Raw genomic sequence first — 17,445 nt, forward strand, 5'->3', positions numbered from 1 at the left:
TATCGAATCCCTCACCACAGTCGACCAAGCGACCGTGAGCCGTTCCGATACTGTTCATGGGATTGACGAAAGGATCTTCCTACACGCTCAAAACAGCAACAAGGCTTAGCTCTCTGCTAAACCTGATCCGTCCTCTAAAAACATCGAGGTTTACTACCAGAATGTTGGTGGCTTAAATTTATCAACGGACAGCTATTTGCTCGCGACCGCGGGCTGCTATTATGACGTCGTCGCCTTGACCAAGACGTGGCTCGACAACCGTACTCTGTCTCGCCAGGTATCCGGTTCAACATTCTACTATGTCGATGTCTACCACTGCGATTGCAACGCCCTCAACAGTCACAAGATATCGGGTGGTGGTGTGCTTATCGCTGTTCGACATGGTATGAAAGCCTGAGTGATCAGTGGTTGAGCTCCGAGCAAGCGTGGATATCAGTGAAAGTTGCCGATAGGAACCTGTTCCTTTGTGTCGTGTATTTTCCACCTGAACAAGTTCGTGATTTCAGCTTGATCGATGTACATCTTTCCTCCGTTTCTTTCATCACCTCGATCGCCACCCCATCTGACGAAATTGTTATACTGGGCGACCTCAACGTACCTGGGGCTTGACGTGGTGCCAGGAAAGTAATTAATTTCAATGATTGGATATCGAAAAATCTGCGCCTCTCAACATTGACAGTTGTATTTTGAACAGCTACAGCAGCGCAACTTTTCGGCAAATGAATAATACCATCAACGAGAATGGACGTACATTTGACCTCTGCTACGTAAGTGCCCGGGACTACACTTCGTATTACTGCACTGCTCAGAGTCCTTTAGTCCGGCATGTGCGTCATCATCCCCTCTACATCTTGTTCTCGCTGGTAACCTAGAAGTGGATTTTGAAGACGTCTCAAACTCTATCGTCTACGATTTAAAAAACGCTGCCTACGACAGCATCGTTAACACGCTGTTGGACGAAAATCTTAACAATGACAACGCGAACGAAGCAGCCATTACGTTTTCTAATATTCTTAACTACCTAATCGACCGTCATGTGCCAAAACGAATAATTAGCACAAATCAACACGCTCCCTGGCAATCAACCGTCCTTAGACGAAGAAAAAAATACAAAATTCTCGAAACATAAGACACTTGCATTACGAAACTACTACTTTCAACTCAACCACAAATACAAATAGCTAAGCAGACGCGCCTTTTTTAGACACCACCGAAACGTCGAGCGTCAACTGAAATCTAAGCTGAAGCCGTTCTGGAAGTATGTGAATGAGCAGCGAAAAGAATCCGGCTTACCATCTTTAGGATCCGACACTTAGGAAATTTATCAACTGTTCTTCGACAAATTTTTAAGCGTTTTTTTCTGGTGAGCGCCTTCCTCCACAACAAGTCGTTGCCGCCGCCAATCCAACTCCTTCTCTAGGACGAAACGAACCATTAACCGAATTTGTGTCGATAATGCTTCCAATCTTGCAGCAAATTCCAAGCTGAAAGCATCTAGTTCCCCGGGCGCAGATGGCGTACCCTCGATTATTTCCAAAAAGTGCATCAGCGGGCTTCATGAACCACTTCGGCGAATCATCATGCTGTCACTCACTACTGGAACATTTCCTTCCTGCTGGAAAGTAGCGCACATGTTTCCAGTTCATAAAAAGGAAAGCAAATCGAACATTGACAATTATCGGGGAATATCGTGCTTAAGTTCCGTACCAAACCTATCAGAGCTGGTTCTTTTATTCCCTATTTTCTTTTACTGCAAACACTACATTACAGACGACCAACACGGTTTTATGCCTAAACGATAGACAACGACCAACTTGCTCTCGTTCACATCATATTTACTCGATGGATACGCTGACACAAACCGATGCTATTTATATGGATCTCTCTGCGGTCCTCGACAAAATCAACCACGATATCTCAATCGCGAAACTGGAAATCTTAGTATTCATGGACATCTTCAGTGCTGGTTTCGTTCCTACCTCGCTGAGTTGCCTGGCAAATCAGCATTAAGGACTATCTATCTGCACCATTTTTCGCCACATCCGGCATCCCACAAGGAAGACATCTCGGTCCAGTAATATTCCTCCTCTACTTTAATGAGGTCAACATCAAATTACTTTCTTTCGCCGACGACATGAAATTTTTTCGACAAATACGGGATAAAACCGATACCGAGTTTCTTCAATGTGAACTAGTGTGATCTAAACAGTATGGTTTTTAACCCGAGTAAATGTTCAAACGTTACGTCCAAGCGGAAGCGCCTTCCGACTCAGTTTAAGGGGGGGGGGGGGGGGGGCATCTGGTGTAGTGGCCAAAAAATACCGATTTCTTTTTAATCCGCTTAATTGTTTGTATCGAACCTCTAGAATAATCTCCAGCAATCTCGCTGAACTTCTTTTGTTTTAAACAGCCATGCATTCCACGCACGTATATGCTGCAACACACGCAGATTTCATTCTATTGGCAACAATTTTCAAAAAACTGAGAGCGATAAAAATACGCTGTAAAAATTCACTTAAAACTACTTCTACCCAAATTTTCAAGAGAAAATATCCAATGTGTTATTTTCTATAGTGTTTTTCCGCGATGCAATTTAACTCCATCTTTTAAAAGCGTTTTTCTCGAAACGGTGGTTTTCAAATTAGCGAACACTCAAAAACTAATCAACGAATTGAATTTAATTTTTTTCTGAGAATGCACAATGTGTGTGGCCTGTCAATGAACCACAGAAAACTGATTAAAAATATTTTCTCCCTATTATTTTGAAGAAAAGTGAGCAAATTTTACAGTACAATAGAGATTTTTCGGTTTTCATGAAGCCATTTTCCGAAACTCGAATATTTTTCGATTTTTTTTGTTCATCGAGTAACGACAAGTCTAAACTTTACAAATCTGATTGAATTTCATGTGTCAGACAATTTTATCAAGAGTTATAGTGTTCGCCGCGGCGCTTCTTGACGTGGAAATAGTTGGACGTCTACTCTTGGGACGCTCGTATGTGTGGCTCTGCGAGACTGATTTTTTTTTTCGTGCACGATGAATGTATAAATAAATCTTGACATTACACAAAAGATCCATTTTTTGCCTTGCCTTCCAAATCGTAAAACAAAATACCTTTCGGTTTGAGCACTTTTGAACGGACGCCCCCCTTAACTACCATATATTGGACTCGAGACAGATTGGGTTCATCTTCCGAACAGCGAAAAACTTCAAGGACGTATACTGTCTTAAATCGCCTTATTGCGCGTTGATCCGCATAACGTTAGAATATTGTTTCGCTATTTGGAATCCGTACTACCATAACGGGACTGACAGAATCGAGGCTGTCCAATTCTGGTTCATACGCTTTGCCTTCGAGTGAAACAGATTCCAACTGCCGAGCTACGAAAACTATTGCCAGTTAATACACCTCGATATATTCCAATGGTTATAAGTTAGAAAATTGGCTGTCGGAAGGTTCGTGCAAATAAGGTTTTTTGCGATGATAATCCGATAACCAATGTTGTGTCCTATTGCGAGATTAGCGTCCCAGAAGGATCCTACCGTTACATATCTCGTGGCAGTCCCTTTAGTGTCCGGACGGGTGATTTGTGTTGTGAATAACTTTATTCAACACAAGACCCAATTATCTAAATTAACTTCACGGAACATTTAACATCTAATTATAAAAAAACCATTTCGATGGTAGCCGAACCAGACAACTTGGAATTGTTCGATGGTTATTTCTTGCGGTGGTAGATAGAAAAGCGAATCAAAAAAAAGTCCTGATATCATCCGTTTTATCGAAATAAAATTCGGCTTAACTTAAAGGGTATCCCTTTATAAGGCAGTGGCAACTATATTGCCACCTTTTCGTTTCGTTCATAACGCAGGAATATGAAGTGAGAAGTGTTCCAATCTTATGAAATCTACTTGTTAGGAGTCTGACAACCCTTCTTATTACTTTTTATTGAGATACAGTGAAAAGTGTCAGATTAGTGAAGAATTAACAAAAAATACTGCGATTACCTTTTGGATAATAAAATTAGCTCGATTTTGAAAAAAATACTCTAGACTTTATAATTTGGTGATGCAAATTTGTAAAAACTACTATTTTTAATCCGAAAACTGGTTTATAAGTGGTAAAAATCGCAAAGCATAAAATAAAATGAATAAATGAACGTCTGTAATCTGTGGTCTCATTTTTCAACTTATCCTCAGAATCCAGGGGTTATTTACTTTTAATCAGGTAATAACCAGTAACTCACCTTAATTTCTTTCTGAATTTTTGATCCAGCTCGATTTGTCTTTATATTTGCACCAATCTTGTTGGAAATACATCAAACATTACGAAGACTGACGTTTTCTAACGGGCAGTAGCAAGTATATTTTCAAAACTGTTTTTACTTCGAAATAAATGTAAATATATTCTAAACTAAGAAAAAGAACTTTGTTTCTCTTAATATAAAATTCATTAATAGCCCCAAACTCTGGGCTTTATAACGTGTTAAACGGATCATTACTGTATTGATCAATGCTATAATTTTTAAAGTATTGAAGATATTTGGTGTCTTCAGTAAAGTTATTCGCAAAAGTTAGAGCGGCAAAAGTGTTGAAGTCATCATCTCAATACAATCACTTTAAAAAAAATAGTTAAGGAATTTGCGTTTCGACTTCGTCTCATCAGAATCCGACACTAACTTAGTGACAGGACTAAGCTAGCGCTGGATTGACGCTTGCTCCAAAAAACAAAAACACTATTTGTGCCTATGAGCAAACCCCTAGTCCTAAGCGATATCCCGCCATAAAAGGTGTTTTGATTAAATTGATTAGAAGTAATGAAATCGAAACTTGGTTTGGTTTAGCAAGCTAATGCAATATGCACCATGCAATATGCAATATGCACCTAAGCGGAGAAAATTTTAGGTAAAACTATTTTTCTCTATTAAAGAGAAAATTGTTTAAAACTATCTTTGCGCGCAAAGAGCACCAAACCTTTGACTAAATTAGTCCTGGAATTTGAGCTTCGACTTCGTCTCATCGGAATCCGACACTAACTTAGTGACGTAATGAAAATTCCCAAACTAATTTTTTTATTGGTTTTGTGCTCTTCACGAGCGTACCACCATACAAATCATCGAAAAGTCAGAATGGAACAATAATTTATTTCCACTGCTACCGGAGACTGCAAAGCTAAACAATCCACCTCATTCACTGAATCTCAAAGATAATACATTTTAGGACTAGACATCACAGTAATTTATTCATATAAAAATCGTTAGATTAGCAAAAATTAAAAAATAACTTCTATAAATAATATGACATTCCGATATAACTTTGTCCAGCCAAGTTTAGCAATGATCTCGTACACTATACTCAAATCTAAATGATCTCGCATCTTCCCGGAACGAATCAACTGAGTGATGAGTTCCCAATGATCTTTGATATTTTTCTCTAAACCAGAGTAGATATTACTAATATCCCTTTACATCGCAGAGACTGGCATCTTCGAATGAATTATTCAAAATTACCTATATAATCATTTACACGTAGTTGGTAAATCTAATAACCGATGTAATGCTCCTAGCAGCTTGATCGAACAATTCTGATATTATTCTTCACATGTGTTATTGGAATTGTTCAATCAATTACCATGTTATGTTGATGCAAGATACAATGTAAATAAGCTACTACTTGTTGGAGTTTTGATCAGGAATAATTGTTAGTGTCCAGTAGAAGCGTAATTAGAAACGAAATGAAACTGTTACGTGAAAAAGCTTCCAATTCATTCAGAATAATTCAGAATAATCTTGAAATAACAGGCTAATAATTCTCATGCGAACTTGAAACGCTTCTACGGAGACTGTGAATCTTTCCTAATCGGGGATTCAGCAAATTACGGTTTGTTTATGAGTATCATCAGATTATGGCAATTGATGGAGAAAATGTTAGACAAACATAACATAAATAATAAATTAGTTATGGAATTGGCGTTTCGACTTCGTCTCATCAGAATCCGACACTAACTTACTGACAAACCTAAAACACTATTTGTGTTTCCGAACAAACCCCTAGTCCTGCCTGATGTCCATCAAGAAAATAGATGATTCTTTTGATGATACCAGGTCTCTGCGATGAACATGTTCTGAGATATTTAGGACTAAAATAATAGTGTTGGGGGCACATTTGCTGTGTTGACTCAGAACATAAATTTCTGCTATATTGTAAATGAACTTCAAATCATAATATCAATTTCAAAAGAAATCCTAGCAAGTTGTTGTTTTCGGCGAAGTTATTTAGGGTGGAAGGCGGCAAGGTTTTTTTAATGGAAAACATTGTTCTTTTATATTTTCATTGATGCATTTACACACTTTCCATATGGTCTGTTGTAAGCCAGCCCGGACTAAGTCATAACATCTTAAAAAGTGAGATAATGATAGCACTGGATAAAAAATTTCTTCAGCCACATTCCACATGGCAAAAAAAATCCGAATTTTAATATGACGGATGCTACTATTGAAACTTTAGACTCTTTTTCTCGAATTCAACACGATGTCACTTAGTCCGGTCTAACTTAACACCGACCATATAATAATGCAAAATTTGAACAATATTTTTTTTCAAATTTTTGTTCAAAATGTTGAAAAGTAAGCGAGTGAAACTTCGGAGACGGGCCAATAGTTTTGAATTTTTACGCAGTTCTTCTTCACATAATCTCTCAAGTAATTGCGAGTCTTTTAATTATTATCTTTATTATTTTTATTACGTCAATTTAGCCAATTTTTTAAAGCAAAAAATTAACAAATCGCAAAAAATAAAAAGAAGTACTGTGCATAATGTCACAACGATTGGCCAAATAGATATTTTGATATGGTATACCGCAAAATTACTTTTTTTGAAGCACCTTCGAAGCCTCATTTTCAATCCATAAATTTTCAATAAATTGTAATGAATTTATTATTATAAATTTTTTGAATTATTTTAAATTCATGTGTAAACGCTACTTGAAAATGGAATGAATTCACTTAGGGGAACATTGGGAGACTTGACCAAGTGCAAAATTCGATTTTTGGCTATGGTGTCTTCTATTCGATTCTTAATTTTTTTTCAAAAATATTTTTATACTTGTTTCGATTCCTTAAGGTAATTTTAAAAGTTTGGAATGAAAAACCCTTTCCTTACAAAAAATGTTACGTGATTAATAAATTTGCATTAAATGATGTAATTTTTTATCAAACTTTCTATGGACATATCTACTCGACTACTAATTACTATTAATGTACTACTATACCATCGCAATCTTTGTGAAGCAGTGAAATGATTTTACATAAATTGGAACATTGGAATAGTTATTACTAGAATTTGAATCACATTGAACGCAATAACTAATGTTGGGGAGACTTGATCAAGATTTTATGGGGAGACTTGACCAAGCGGCAATTAGCTGAAGAAAGATATAAAATTCCTAATATTTATTATGCTTTGGTATCTACTGTTAATGTTAATCGCGCCATAAAACAATTTCACCTCAAACATAAGTCTTTATATTTTAGTATTATTAAACAAAGTTAGCAATAGTAGGACTGATTTTGTGATGTGTGAACATGCAATGCAAGCAGTACAGTTAATCCTTAAAAATAAATGCATTAAAAAAATCGAAATTTGTCGAATGCAACCGTTTTATATTTTTTACTGCTACCTAAAGATCTCGACAATATGGAAAAAAATAATTACAGTATGTTTTATGTCTTTATTTTTTGTTATGATTTTTCAAAATTCTCTTGGTCAAGTCTCCCCACGCCTTGGTCAAGTCCCCCCGCAGTGGGGAGATTTGACCAAAAAAAAACAATCTCAGATAAACTTTTTAACTTTACAAAAATTAAATTGAAAATTCTGCAAAAAATCACGAGGACGCGCAATAAATTTGCACATTATATCTCTATGACTTTTAAGGGATTGAAGGCCTTTTTAGAGATTTATTCAGTTTTAGCTGAAAACCTCGTCAAGTCTCCCCATGTCCCCCTACATTTTCTATATCGCCACAAGTTCTTTTAAAAAATATCTTTTTTCACGAAGGCATATGACGAACCACCCTAATGTCCCATTAGGCCGCATATATGTATGTCAGACGCTAGACGTTTTACCACCCAACCCAACATACTGACCGGCTGAAAGCACCAACGAAAGCCCGAGAAACACATGAATAAAGAGGCAAGAAGGTAAGCGCTTGCGCAACATAACCTCCCAGCTCGCATCGGCCTCTTTTCCGATGGTTGCTAGCAGCTGTATGCTACGAGCTGACACAATTTCAGTTTTGTTTTCTTTGCTAAAGGCTGGATGGCTCTATGTGTACGTATGTTAGGCTGTCAAATAAAAGTCAGTTTCTGTATTTTGATATTGTCACTGCATAGTGTGTTAGTAGGTGGTACCGTTTGATGTTCTGGAATGTAATTGACCATTGTGATCGGGAGGAACACAGCTTCCGCGTGGTTTGTGCACTGATTGACGTGTGTACGATTTAATCATAGCAATCAGAAGGATAAAGTGTTCTCATATTTTGCCAGTATGTGGATTACTAATGCACGGTTGGTATTGGTGCTTTTCACCCAATTATTATTGATTCATTGATGACCTGAGTTCGGAAAAAATGCAATTTTCTTACGTAGCTATATTTCTTTTGACAATTTGTTCTTAGGTTTTGAACGTATTGCAACGATAGAAAGAGATAGTGTGAGTACGTGACAGTGCGAACAGCAGTTAATCAATCATTCGGCATCTCGCGAAAGACACTTTCTACGATGTCTCCCCTTGTTTGTGGGTGTGTGCGACTGAATGTTGTGGTATTTTTGCTCAACTTAAACGTGATGTAAATTTGCAATTATAGTAAAAATAGGTTAACAACAGATATAACACTTATCCTAGTAAACACGGTGAAAGAAATTAACAAAACAAAGCAACTCTTCTCTGCTTTGTTCCAGTTCTTCCACGGTTTTTTATGCTAAATTTTAGTGAATGGATTATCTGCGTGTTCAAGCAGATATTGGTATAGTGCACTTCATTAATAGATAAGCACGGAGCCTACATTGGTTTGTGTAAATAGTGTTCCAGTGGTTTTCGGTATTGTTAGTGTTCAGCGTCGTCTATTCAGCGGCTGTTGCCATCATAGCCGAATTTTTGTGTATTTTCAAGCTACAACATTAAAAATGGCACAAGTTAACGGTGATCTGGGACCATCGACTCCATTGAACTGTTCATCGGCCAGTAAGGAAGATTTGCACGAATGGTAAGTTGAACAGAATGTAGTACATATACCTATTTGGTAGTAAACATAAAACCACCCAGACTGTGGGAGAACTGTCATACACTAATATGACTGTAGTAGTGCGTTCTGTTTAAATGCTGTATCCTCTGTCTGACTGAATGTTTACATGACGAACGTGTAGTATTGAGAGAAGGAGATGGAGAGAATGGAAAGTCATCACATGCAACACTGCTTGTGATGCGATGTGCTTTGTTTCTCTGTGTTTAAGTTTGATTGCACTCTTATCAGATAATGCGCTAACGGGTGGTAAAATTCGAAAAATTTTAAAAATCAGGAAGCTTTCATACTTACTGAGAAGTTAAAAAAATGTTTCAAAATTGTTCGACACGGGTCACTGCGTTACGTGTTTTTGAATAATCTTTTGCTTAATTCTGGCAACGTCGAACTATTATTTTATTGCTTCTGTTGTTTTCCACAGGCTTATCATGCAAAATCGTCTCTACTATACCAGCTCTTTAAAATATTTAGAAGCTAAATGTCATTTCGGCAGCCAAAGTTCATTAAAATATAGATTGTGATTGTTAGCTACAATCACAATCTTTATAGAACGATTCGTTAGTATAAAGCGGAAAATCCAATAATTTATATGGAAATGCTAGGTAGACAGTTTGATGATACAGCTAATGGATATCATCAGTCTAGGAAAGCTGATTGAAATTCATTGATTTTGTATTATTATTTGTTCTAGTTCAACTCTGGCAAAACTGGACAATTTCTACGAAGTAGATTAGTTTTCATGATGTGTTCATAATCGTTATTTCACAAAAATGACCCTAAATGCTATTCCCGGCAATCAAAAGATATAGTATCTTAGCATATCATTTGTGGATTTTTAAATGTTTCATCGCAAGAATCAAAAGTTTAAGCAATTTAATGTCTTGTATCAACTTTGATGATGTGTTCATCGGGTTTTCTACGTACACCCATAGGTTTTGTCTGAACGATATTCACAAGAAAACTGTTTATCAATTTGGTATTGATTGATATTGGATTTATGAATTCACCATAATTTGTGTACAGCAATGTACTTAGGCTAAGCCACAGTGTTCCTAAAACCGTTATTAACTAAAAAAATGACCATAAATTTGGCATACGACATTCGACAGATACAGTATCCAAGCATCTTCAAAATGATTTCAAAATGATCCATCGAGGGATTCGAGAGATATGGTGATGTGAAATTTTATGATACGTTTCATAAGGCTACCAGCAAACACCCACGGGTTTGGTCCAATCTCTATGAACAAAAAAACAATTTGTCTACTCATTTAGTACATGACATTCAAAAGATATAGTAATCAAGTATATCCCCTGCAAGTTTGGAAATATTTCACTGACGGAATCGAAAGTTATAACGGTTTGGATGTGGTATGCGGTCATAGATGGGTTTTCTACCAGACTTCAAGCGTGAATCCATGTTTGTCCATTGACTATTTAGATCGGTTATACGTGTCGCGATTTTTAAAGCAAACCCTTACCATTTTATTACATAAATATAATGTACAAATGGTGTTATTAATATGGTGCACTGAAAAAATATGAAAATAGGGTTGGCTACCAAACGTTAAATATAATGTGTAAATTAAAAAAAATAGATGAAAGTTGGAATGTTTACTTCAAAAGGCCATATCTCAATGGTATGTTGACTGATTCTAATTATTTTTTCATTATTGAACAGGTAGACGTTTCATCGTTAATTTTCACCAAGAAGAATATAAAATAGAGTTGGCTACTTCAAACAATAGACAGCTTAATTATCCTCAACTATATGTATTATCACTATTTAGTAAATATCTTTATATTCAAAACGACGACCAATCAATTTCTATACATTAGTTGAATGCAACGAACGCAAACTACAAATCATGGAAAAATAAAACCATAAATTCAATACATATATTCAAAAATATGAAGGTATTTGCTGATTCAGATCAATTTATGTTATGATACGGTTTTTGTTGGAAATTTTGTACAATCGTGATTCGCTGGTTGGGTTGACAGATGTTAAAACTGGGGGATGTTATTAGTAGGGGGATCAAAGGGGATGTTATTACTACTAGTCAGTGATGTACCGATGGGAAAAATTCCATCTTCCCGGGTTTTTATTTTTGGGTTTTAACCGGGTTTTTTCCCAAATCATTTTAACCCGGACGAAATATGGGTTTTTTCGTTTTATCGAATGTATGATGTTCATTTGATGTTGTTTAACCTTTGGGCAGTCGCGCTAGTGCACTGAGTGCACGCTGCTCTGAAAATCTAGCGAAATCGTCTTAGGGCACCAGCGGCTGCTCGTTCAGTGGGCCATAAGCGCGACTTCCGGACGGTTCAAGAATCTTGCATTTACATTTGAGAGACCGAAAATAAAAGTCGCAAGGATAAAACATACTTTGTAGAACCCACTCCAGATATCTTAGCATGTAAAGATCGAATATTAACATCAAGCGTAAAAATCGGACAGAGATCCTTGAGCATGAGAATCGCTTAGAATATTCTCACCCAAAAAAGTCGGCAAGTATGAACCTCCAGTATAATTCGCTCACAGGAAATTCCGTACAATGTTACATTAATGATTAAAAGTTGGATAAAGAAAAGTCCTTTGTAAGAACCGGATATACTTTTTACGATTTTTATTCTATATGACATGATCTAAAAGCTCCTGTCCGATTTTGAAACTTGAGGTTCAAATCCAATTTTCACATTCTAGTATATTTAAAACTGATTTTACGACTTTATTTTGGTCCATTCCATATTCCAACTTGTTTTATATAATACTGGGAACAATAGTCATTGTTACTCTGACTAGTGAAAATTAGAATAATCGTGTGATGCCAAAACTACTTTTATTCTGCTTGTTACTCATTTTAGGGGTTGCTATACTTTTAGCGAAATAAGGTAGGTATTCACACAAAATTTAGAAAATACCTATTTAGTTCGGTGAAAAGTAAAAGTGAGTAATATGCAAAAAAAGGGAGTGGCCTTGACATTCGTATGAACAGTAATCAGAAATCTCACAAATCGCAATCCAAATTGTTTCGGCATCAACTACATCAGCAACAGTAGAAAAAATGTTTAGTACGTTTAGGTGCATTCACAGTGAGAAACGCAGCCCAAAACGTGTTGAAAAGTTTTATCACTTATTTAACAATGATTCAATCGAGGAAAACCATTCAGAATTCATATACATGCAAAACTTTATGACAATAATACTCATAAAAATGTTTGGGTAACAATACATTAATGTTCAATTACTAAAAAATCAAAAATTTGCAAAAAACCCAATCTTCCCGCGAAAAAACCGTTTTAACCGGGAAAAAACCTTGGGTTTTTTCCCCAAAATTATAAAAACCCAATTTGGTACATCACTGGTACTAGTTCATCTGCTCATATCTCTAACTATTGTCAGTTTTATTGTCGAATTGAATTTAACATGAGAATTTGACATTCAGATGTCGACAATGGACCAACTAGCGGAGGTCCAACTAAAAAGCGGCTCCTGTTAAAAATTGAGCGACCAGCGAATCACGACTGTGTTAGTTTTAACATTTCATATATCCATAATTTGTAGTAAACAGCAATTGCAATCAACTAGTATATACAAATTGATAGGCCGCTATTTTTAATACAAAAATAATCTCTAAATAATTATAATATATATAGTTGAGACCAATTATATTTTCTTTTTATTTATGTAGACAACTCTATTTTATATTCTTCTTGATGAAAATTAACGATGAGTCGTCTACCTGTTCAATAATGAAAAAAATAATTAGAATCAGTCAACATACCATTGAGATATGGCCTTTTGAAGTAAACATTCCAACTTTCATCAAATTTTTTAAATTTACACATTATATTTAACGTTTGGTAGACAACCCTATTTTCATACCATTGAGATATGGCCTTTTGAAGTAAACATTCCAACTTTCATCAAATTTTTTAAATTTACACATTATATTTAACGTTTGGTAGACAACCCTATTTTCATATTTTTTCAGTGCACCATATAAATAACACCATTTGTACATTATATTTATGTAATTAAATCGCAAGGGTTTCCTTTAAAAATCGCGACACGTATAAACGATCTAAATAGTCAATGGACAAACATGGATTCACGCTTGAAGTCTGGTAGAAAACCCATCTATGATCGCATACCACATCCAAACCGTTATAACTTTCGATTCCGTCAATGAAATATTTTCAAACTTGCAAGGGATATACTTGATTACTATATCTTTCGAATGCCATGTACTAAATAATTAGACAAATATTTTTTTGTTTATAGAGATTGGACCAAACCCGTGGGTGTTTGCTGGTAGCCTTATGAAACGTATCATAAAACTTCAAATCGCCATAACTCTCGATTCCCTCAATGGATCATTTTGAAATTCACTGAGAAGATGCTTGGATACTGTATCTTTCGAATGCCGTATGCCAAATTTATGGTCATTTTTTTTAGTTAATAACGGTTTTAGGAACACCGTGAAGCCACAGCCGGTTGATAAAAAAAAAATACTGCGAATCGGGCAGTAACATACACTAACTCAACAACGATTGCTACCAGCACCACACAATCAACTGCCATTACCAACAGCTAAGTAACGACGATTATGTCAAATGCCTCCAAACTAACAACCAACACAACCAATGTAGAAAAAAACTAAGATAACTTACTGTGAGCTGTAAGAAACCCGCACCGACGAGGGCAACTACGTGATCGATAACCCGAGAGAAGGCAGATCGAATGACCCCCAAGCTGCTGTGGACAACGTAACTGATGCTTCTCCGCCAATGAAGAGGACCTCCACACGCAGTCGTAAACTGCGTCAACAAGACTCGGTAGACAGACGTTTTAGCGCTGTTTTTTTATTTTTACTTATCGTAAGAATATAAAAGATCCATGGCTCAATTATGCTTACGCATTGAGCCATGTTAGATGATCTATTAAAAAATTTCTGTTTCTGTTAAAATTCGATCAAACAATGATGTAAATATAGTTTAGACCGCCTATGTCTACTATGATAGAATGGTGCATTGCACGCATTCCAAAGTTGCCTTTCATAATGTTTAGTTTTTCCGTGTTCTGAAAATCAGGCTCTTTGGAGAGAACTGCATGAATTTTTCGAAACACTGCAACGATTCGAAGCGTAGCGCTAGGACCATGGAAAGAATAGTAATCGGTAATGATTCGGCAATTCGGCTTAATTTAGCAGAAAACTTGTGACAGATCGTAAAAAGATCGAAGAGCGAAACAAGCTGGAATTGCGTAAAAACATACTGTAAGCATGGTAAAGGATGTAGAGGATCATATGCATCACATGAAAGGTCTGTCCAAATTAACCCATTCTACCGATCGTTTGGACCAACGTTTTTTGTGCGCAAATGCATTTTTATCTTATTTCCGCTTCAAATTTTACTTCCTTAGGACGATTTCGCAGTGCCTGCTTCTTGATGGGCAAATATTTCTCAATTGACTGCAATTCGGGGAATTAATATTCTTTTGCTCGAAACTCCTTCGTCTTGTGCCACTCCAGCACATCTTTCGAGGAATAGCGCGAGTGGAAGTGGAAGTAGACGATTTTCACACTTAATTTTCAGACATAATTTTTCACAGTGCTGCAGTATGATATTTATCAAAAGAACTAAAAAATATGAAACTGCTTTTTATGTGGTGATGTTTTTGATTTCTCCGTCACTGTATACCCAAAACCAACCCCTGAAACACATTTTTTCATGAATCCCTTACATCTTACGACAACTATAAGCACTTTGGAAATGAACAAATGTATGAAGAATGAAATGTAGAAAAAATAAATAGATAGTATGTAAGATTAATGTCGAAGTGATATTGGTCCAATTTCGAAACCAATGTCGGACGGAATGCAATTCAATGTGGAACGGATTATCGACCTGCTGTGCCGAGCGGATGTGTATCCCGTTTCGCTATTGATCAGGCCCATGCTCTTGTACATCAAACGCCTGAGAAAAATCGTGCAAATCGGTAAACTATGCATTAGGGTGGGACAAAAATAGATTCCTGCTCCGAGCAACTTTTTGGATACCTTTCGGGCTTTAGAACAACTGTGCAAATTCTTATCTCGATCGATGAAACTATATTTTTGCGCCCATAGCTTAAAGTTTACATGGGATTTCGTATGGGGAAATTGACTTTCACAAAACTCCTTCAGGAGTCGTCCATTGCCTCCTAAAAGTAAACCGATATGTGGTTTTCATAGGAAATTTAACAAAGAAACAAAGTCTCGAAGACCACGAAACGATCTGATCCCCCTACTGGTGGATCTCAATTTAAATGCAATTTTTTTTTGACGTAGGACTACGTCTTTGTTTTCGATATAGGGGTGCACGTTGCAAATTCTACAAAAATGGTATGTAACGAAAAGTTGTCCAATTTTAAACGCATATAATTCAGCCATCTCACGATAAATTTTCAAATTTTTTGCGCATGTCGCCCCGAAATACTTCTAAGAATAGATTCCAATAGATAAACCCAAAGATGTTTGATATCATGGCATTAAAAATTTAAATAATGAACAACCTAGTCAAAATATCGCGCATTTACACACAGAAGATAACGCTTCCCTAGTCCAGCACGACAGATTTGTATACCTAGCGCGCTACGCTTCTATGAATGACGTCATCATCGACTATTTAAACGGACGGATTTCGCCGAAGCAGCTCAGTCGCCTGTTGAGCGGCAGGCGAAGCAGATCACTGCGCTGTGTGCTTTTACAGCCAGTGTAGCTGAGTTAGAAGTCCGTTACACTGCCTGTGGAGGTACGCTACCCAGTGAATGCGAATGAGCTTGTCCGTATGCTTTTTTGTGTTGTGCTCGTTTCCAGCACATTTTTATGTATAATTATTCGTACACAAAATAGTTTGTACATGCGAGCTCCATTTGCAAACACGGTTACCATAGTGTAGTGGTATTAGTTGTCTCTTTCGCTCTACCCATCATCATCAGCGTTGATTCATTTTGCTTTGTGCGCTTGGGTTTAATGTTTGGGGCGAATGTGTAGGTAGATGGATCTAATTTGTTACTAAATTGCACAACGAAAGTTTATTATTTACGTTCGATCAATTCATTGATTCATTTCCCCATCACGTGATTCATTTCCACTCAGCCTATAGTACTTTGATTCTACTAATAGGTACATACTACAAAGCCTATTTATGAATGAATACACTGCCACTTGAAAAACCGTTGCAAAAACGCATCTTGTGCATATATAAAAGTGTTTTCGATTCTTATATATTTATAGTTTCGATATATGATTAAGACCAATGCATGCGCTATATTTATATGCCTACTTTAGGAAAGTTATAATAATGGCAAAATATAACTAGAATGCATGGTCTATACATGAAATGTGATTATATTGTCTAAAATTTGATTTTTCTTCACTGGTCCGGGTTTTTTACCACACACAATCGAAAAAATTTTACAAGCTAATCTTATTCTATAAAGATTTAGTTCCAGATATTAGTTCGGTCACAGTTTTCTGTACTTTCTTCAGATCTTCTTAAATAAGTTTAATCGGATTCGATCACCTACTTACAAATAAAATGACCTGATAACCAAGAAGGTTTGGTTCAATATGTAATATTGGATGTTGATTGGTTGTGATTAAACCATACGTAAGAAATATGTTTGATTTATTATTGCTATAAATGTACTATGAAAATAAATATTTTACATTAAGTAGTATAGTTCTACGTCTACAGCTCGTGCAACCCCATAGGGCTGCCCCTTGTAGTTTTGCTTGCTCTTATTGGGTCCAAATCAATAACCTGAGCTGTTTGGTCCCACCACAAGAGTTTTGAGGGATAAGATGAGGTTTTTTGTACACAATAAGAGAGAGTTAAAAATGTTGTATATAATTCGATCGTCAGCAGTAGTGATGCTTGATAATTGAAATTTTCATCAATCGTTAGAGCATCAATTTCCACAAGCGTCAGATCGTTTTACGGTCTTCGAGACTTTGGTTCCTTGAATAATTTCCTATGAAAACAACATATCGATTTATTTTTAGGAGGTTATGGGCGACGCCCGGAAGAATTATTTTGTGAAAGTCAGTTTCCCCATATGAAATCCCATGTAAACTTTAAACAATAGGCGCAAAAAT

At 36.3% G+C, this 17,445-nt stretch overlaps 1 protein-coding gene across 2 annotated transcripts in view; it reads left to right on the plus strand.

Moving 5' to 3' along the window:
- The window catches only part of LOC131693630 (NAD kinase-like), a 140,770-nt gene that overhangs the window by 30,787 nt on the left and 92,538 nt on the right, over window positions 1-17,445 (plus strand). The window contains exons 1-2 of one of the 2 annotated variants that reach the window (XM_058981600.1): window positions 8,330-8,564; window positions 8,675-9,262. The exons of the other annotated variant lie outside the window; for it this stretch is intronic. Of the exons in view, the coding sequence (XP_058837583.1) occupies window positions 9,183-9,262 (80 nt within the window). The 5' untranslated portion in view covers window positions 8,330-8,564; window positions 8,675-9,182. Of the gene's footprint in view, window positions 1-8,329; window positions 8,565-8,674; window positions 9,263-17,445 lie in introns of those variants that run through there. 2 annotated transcript variants of the gene reach the window in all.

This window comes from Topomyia yanbarensis, chromosome 3, assembly GCF_030247195.1.
Source record: "Topomyia yanbarensis strain Yona2022 chromosome 3, ASM3024719v1, whole genome shotgun sequence".
NCBI classification, from domain to species: domain Eukaryota; kingdom Metazoa; phylum Arthropoda; class Insecta; order Diptera; family Culicidae; genus Topomyia; species Topomyia yanbarensis.